The 5,747-nt window shown below is 40.3% G+C and overlaps 2 protein-coding genes across 2 annotated transcripts in view; one reads left to right on the top strand and one right to left on the bottom strand.

The window, feature by feature from the left end:
- The window catches only part of ABHD3 (abhydrolase domain containing 3), a 38,900-nt gene extending 35,994 nt beyond the window's left edge, over positions 1-2,906 (bottom strand). The window contains exon 1 of the mRNA XM_010006918.1: positions 2,901-2,906. Coding sequence (XP_010005220.1) covers positions 2,901-2,906 — 6 coding nt within the window. The remainder of the gene's footprint in view (positions 1-2,900) is intronic.
- Positions 2,907-3,281: 375 nt separating this feature from the next.
- The window catches only part of MIB1 (mindbomb E3 ubiquitin protein ligase 1), a 72,566-nt gene continuing 70,100 nt past the window's right edge, over positions 3,282-5,747 (top strand). The window contains exon 1 of the mRNA XM_010006916.1: positions 3,282-3,350. Within this exon, the coding sequence (XP_010005218.1) occupies positions 3,282-3,350 (69 nt within the window). The remainder of the gene's footprint in view (positions 3,351-5,747) is intronic.

Raw genomic sequence — 5,747 nt, 5'->3', positions numbered from 1 at the left:
CCCGGGCCCTCCGCCCTCGGCATCCTGGACAGCGCGCCCACCGGTGAGCGGCGGCCGGGGGCGAGGGGGGGGGACGGGGAGACCCCCCTGGGACTCCCCCGGGGCTGCTGGGGTGGGGGGGGAGAAGTTGTCCTGGGACTTGTGTAGACCAAGTGATGACCGTAGGGAGCCGGCTCCCGGGGGGCTGGGGGAGAGGGGAGGCAGAGGAGGCGGTGGGGGGGGAACCTAGAACCCTCAAGGGTTTTGTTTTGATTTTTATCCAGCCCTCGCCGCGTCCCATTTGTGTTTCAGAGCCGTTTTGTAAAATGGTGGCGGTCGTTCTGAGTCGAATCCAGGGAGGATTGCGAAAAAAAAGTGTAGCACCTTTTTTTTTTTTTTTTTTTTTTTTTTTTTTTTTTAAGTTTTTTCTGAAGATTATATCGAGTGGTTGAAATGGTGTTTTGTCTTGTGGTCTGCATGTTGCCTTTTATCTGTGTTGCCAGGCCTGTTGTAAAGCAGCTAAAGTCCTAGAAAAGGAATGTATTCGTCCATTCTTTAATTACTTGGATGCTCGATATTTATGCTTTAAATTCAATCTGTTTGTACAATGGACTTAGATCTGCACTGGCATTATGCGGCAGTGTTAGTGTTGCAAACACTGCAGGGAAGTGTTCATTGTAGCACCTGTTTTTACAGTGGAAACTTACGGAGAAAAATATATTGTTCAGTTTAATCAGAAATACAGTGAGGTGGTTCTGGATCAGGATTGTGTCAATAATGAGGTGATTGGACCAATTTGTAGGGTTACTTAGATGTACTGTTTTTGTAATGTGTGTTTCCTTTGGACTATGATGGAGAATAGAGACCATCTTTGAGCTGGCTACGTGTAGTGTTACAGAAAGGGGAATTATAGCAGTGGATTGAAAAGACAGAATCATGGAATCCACTCTAATTACAAAAATTTTGCTAAGAAAAAAACCTACACCACACAAGGCATGGTGACCGTTTGAGATGGATTTCAAATTTCTGTGTCTGAGTACCTTCCTTTTGCCTGGCTGTTTGTTTGTTTTGGAGGATAGAGGCTGTTAAAAAGAGCTCAAAATCTTTTTGAAATGGACCTTGGAACAAGAGGTTAAGAGTAGTCTCTTTCAAGTTGTCTGTCGTTGTCTTGCAGATTACAACTTTACCTGCATTTGATGTCCTGTAGAAACCAGTGGGACTACTTCTGCTTAGAACTGAAGTGTATGCATGAATGTTGAATGTGAGCCTTGAATGCTCATTATTCTGGTTCTGCTTGATGTATTTGCAAGCTGACAGTATCTGTTAACTGCATCTGGAAGCCTACACTTCCTTCTCAGTTTTGCATCCCTGGTTTTTGTTTCGGGTGCTTTATTCTATACTTTCATACTAGAATTTAAATTTCTGCTTCAGGTAGGACTATGTGTATTCCTTTGGGGAAAAGCCCTCGAACATTGCTGTTTTCAGGCTTTGGAAAATGGTATTTCTCTCCCTGAGGCTTTTGGCCAACGGATGTTTCATCCTCGCTTGAACTGCTGCGTGGAGATACCCAGGGTTGGTTTTCACTAGAGGGAGTTACGTTTGAGGTCACTGTTCCCTGGAGGTAGGAAGAGTAAAAATCTGTAAAGTAGAAGCAGCCGAAGGGAAGCACTGTGCATAGTTAATGGAATTAGGATGCTGTCAGTTTGGATGGTTTTACTACTGATTAAGTTTGTCTTCCTGGGCAAATCACCTCCCTTCTTCAGTTTTCCGCTGTTTTGTAATTACTTATTTTCTCCATAGTAGTGTGACCCTCTGTTGTTCAGAGTAAGGGATCCCAACTTTGGGTGATAATTTCATGCTATCTCTAGGAGCATTTAGATCATTTTGATATAAATAGTTAGACAAAAAGTGGCATTAGGTGACAGAAATTCTTAATTGTAGTATTAATAATGCTCTGGAGCAGGAAATGTTAGAAAATATGGGGTGTTTATTGGTTTGGTGATACTTAAACAGTGTTAAATCATGACTTTTACAGTTTAAAATGAAAAAAAAATTATCTGGTTCATAAATTTACAGTCACAGCACATTTTAGTGAGTTTATTTAAGCTTATAGTGAGAATAAATATAAAAATACAGCATTAGAAAGTAAAAATAGATTATTTATTGCTGGGAGTTGTTTTTATTAGGGACTCAAAGTCAGACTTGATTATAAGTTCTTAAAAGTGGTGCTTGCACCCAGAGTTGCTGCTTTGATGATTCTGAGGCCTGTGCAGCCAGAAATAGTAGTGATGGGTCAGGAACCCATTGTGTAACAGAAGTAAAGTTTGAAGCTCGTTCCATTAAAAAACCCCCAACAAACCCAAGTTTGATACCTGTGCATATATATGTATATGCCTTTCCTTTAATGCCAGAACAATGCTTCCTTAACTTCAGGATGTATTGTTGTGTTTTAATGTTTGTAGGCTGTTACCAGCAGTGCAAAACTGTTAAGATTTTCTAGGACTTGAATCGTGTTAGTACTAAGATTTTTGGGGTGGTCTTCTTTACATTAAAAAATGAAGTGTCCCTTGTAAAACTGTTTCCTCCAGGTGTAGTCATTTGGGAAGTGAATAATTTCTCGTAGGAAGGTGTGGGTTTCTTTATTTCAGTTGTGTCTGCCAAACTAACTGTTATTAGCTGCCCATTGGTGATCATATTTACATTGGCCAGCATTTCTTTAAGAAAGATAATGATTGAGAGGAATTAGTAAATTTAAGAATCTGAAAAGAGAAGGAATTTAATTTAGAAGAGGGAAAACTTCAGTTAGATCCTGTGTAGTGGGCTTCTAAATGAAGTGGTCAGCTGTGATACATTAGCAGTATGGTGTGGTTGCTTGATGTCTTTCAAAGAAATCTGGGTCTTGCTGTAAAATGGCCTTTTACCGACATCTAGGAGTCCTGAGAGATCTCTCTTTCTGGTAGTGTTGTGGAAAATAAATATTAAAGAGTAGCTTTCTGATGGGCTTAACAGAAGCTGAAAGTAATTAACCCTAAGCTTTATGTTTAGAAGGGAAGGTAGCCTTTTGCCAGAGGTAAAGGCTGCATAGTAGCGTGTTTGTGGAGAGCACTCCTGACTGCCTTCACATAATACTCGTGATCCTTATAGAAACTTTCTGTATTTATTCTCTTTCTGAATATTTGTGTTCTACAAAGCTTAGGCAAACATTTTCTTGTCATCCGTTTCCTCTTGTATGATTGGTTCAAAGTAACAATCTCATTTTCCTGCTTAAAATATGTGCCCAATTTTGTTTGAATAAGGGGAAGATGAAGGAGGAGCTGGGGTCAGGAAATGGAATCATGATGTTGAACTATCCTGCAGCAAGTGAGCGTCTGGTGTGGAAAGCTGTATCTGCTGTATTCTGCTAATATGGAAAATTTAAGTGTTATCTGTTAAAGATCTGAGTGACTTTCTGTACTTGTATTAGTAGTCTTCTTTAGCCTGAAGAGTCATGAAGTCATACATGTTGGAACATTTTAAAAGATAGACCACCTTGGATTATTTATCTTATGTATTTGTTTATTTATTCTTGCTTTTAGCACATCAAGTGTAATTTCAGGCAAATTGTCTTAGTCAAGACTTTTTGTGGCTATTTGTAAATACTTAAAGAACCTCTCAGAAGTAAAAAACTTAATAGCTCCATGAGCAGTGGTATGTGGGAAGCCTGTTTTTTTTAAATGAGCATGTCCTTTGTTCTTTCTGCCCTTCCCCCATGTCTCCTACACAATCCTTTCCCTCCTCATGTATCTTGCAGTACCCTTACCAGATAGGACACTTGCTTTGGCAAGTCTGGAATCTCTTGTATATAATAATTGGCCAGCTGGCTGCTGCCAAACAGGGTATTTAACAGATGACTTATTTTATGGGGACACTGATTTGAGTTTTCGTAGAATTTATTGTAATCTGATTAATCTCAAAGAATTCTTTGTTCTCAGTTTGCATGGCGTGTGACCATAGTGTAAAATTTACCTCGAATGGAAAACTGGGAAGAACAAAACATTGCTATTGCTTTTTATTTTATTTATTATTATTTTTTTATTGGGGTGTAAATGAATCAGCTTTCTAAGCAGTTTATGATATCCCTTGCCTGATAATGGTATTGTCACTATGATATGAGAAGATTTCTGTTTATTAGAGTTGTGTAGAGCATAACAAGTCCTTTGGAAACCAAATATTTTTAAGTTCTGAAAAATAATTGAAATCACTATTGTCTTCTGTGCTTGACAATGAGTGGTATGGATATCCCTTGAACATCTTGTTTTACAGTTAAAATGTTATTTTGTTGGGCAGTTGTGTATTGTCACCTTTGAAAATTGTCTTTAATAAAAAAGAAATATTTGTAACAAATTCAAATAGCAATTTGAGTAAAACTGCCTATATTTCCTTTTTCAGCATTGAGGGTGATCATGGTTTATAAAAACTTGTAGGCAAGGGCTGTAAAATTGATGTATAAATGAGTCGTGACAGAGGGGTAGTGGGCCAGGTAATCTAGGGAAGATTTGGGGATAGATTACAAAAGTGCAAATTACCATGGCAGGGACATAGGAAACTAATGTGAGATGCAAATAGTAAAAACATGAATGATAAGTGGAGATCAGGAATACAGGGTTTTATGGTGTACTAAGGTTGGAGGGACATAGGAAGTGGCAGCTATTTAAAAAGTAAATTGAAAGATATGATCTCAGTACTGATGAGCATTCAGTCCACTAGGCTACAGCAGAGCTAGTTGGAAATATCAGAAATAATGACACCTTCCCTTTGGCCAATTGTGTGCAGTGCCAACATTGTGTCCTTAGTACTGAATTTTGGTGAGTAGATGGTGATGAGTAGATGGAGACCACAGAAATGGAGGTTGTCCCTTTGCAGTGCATGGAGGGTGGAGCAGATATCCACGCTGTAGCCTGTGGGGGACCCCATGCTGGAGCAGGTGGATATGCCCTGAAGGAAGCTGCAGCTCATGAAGAACCCCTACTTGAGCAGTGTTTTCCTGAATAATTGCAGCTGTGGAGGGGACTCATACTGGAACAGGGGGAAGGTGTGAGGAGCTGTTATGGACTGACCATAACCCCCCATTTCCCATCTTCCCTGAAATTTCTTTACCACAAGGGTTGTAAGGCACTGGAGCAGGCCACACAGGGCAGTGCTTGAGTTACCATCCCTGCAGGTATTTAAAACACATGCAGAGGGACATGGTTTGGTGATGGACTTGGCAGTGGTAGGTTAGTGGCTGGACTTGATGATCTTGAAGGTCTTTTCCAACCAAAACAATTAATGATTCTATCTATCCTAGGGAGGAGTTGGGAATGAAGGAGTGCAGTTGAGTCTGGGAGAACAGGGATTGTAGGGAGAAGGTGTTTCAGGTTTTGTCTTTCTCACCATCTTTTTTTTTTTTTTTTTTTTAAATTGGGCAATAAGTGTGTCTTTGCAGCAAGTTTGCTGATGACACGAAGCTGGGAGGATTGGCTGATGCACATGAAGGCTGTGCAGCCATTCAGCAAGATTTGGACAGGCTGGAGAGCTGGGCAAAGAGGAATATAATGAGTTTCAACAAGAGGAAAGGCAGTCCTGCACCTGGGAAGGAGCAACAAAATCATAGAATCATAGAATCCTAGGGGTTGGAAGGGACCTCAAAAGATCATCTAGTCTAACCCCCCTACCAGAGCAGGGTCACCTAGAGTACATCACACAGGAACGCATCCAGGTGGGTTTTGAATGTCTCCAGTGAAGGAGAC

Source organism: Chaetura pelagica, unplaced genomic scaffold (assembly GCF_000747805.2).
Source record: "Chaetura pelagica isolate M959 unplaced genomic scaffold, ChaPel_1.0 scaffold109, whole genome shotgun sequence".
Classification (NCBI taxonomy): domain Eukaryota; kingdom Metazoa; phylum Chordata; class Aves; order Apodiformes; family Apodidae; genus Chaetura; species Chaetura pelagica.
Note: the sequence above shows the minus strand (reverse complement) of the source record. Positions and strands in the feature narration are given on the sequence as shown.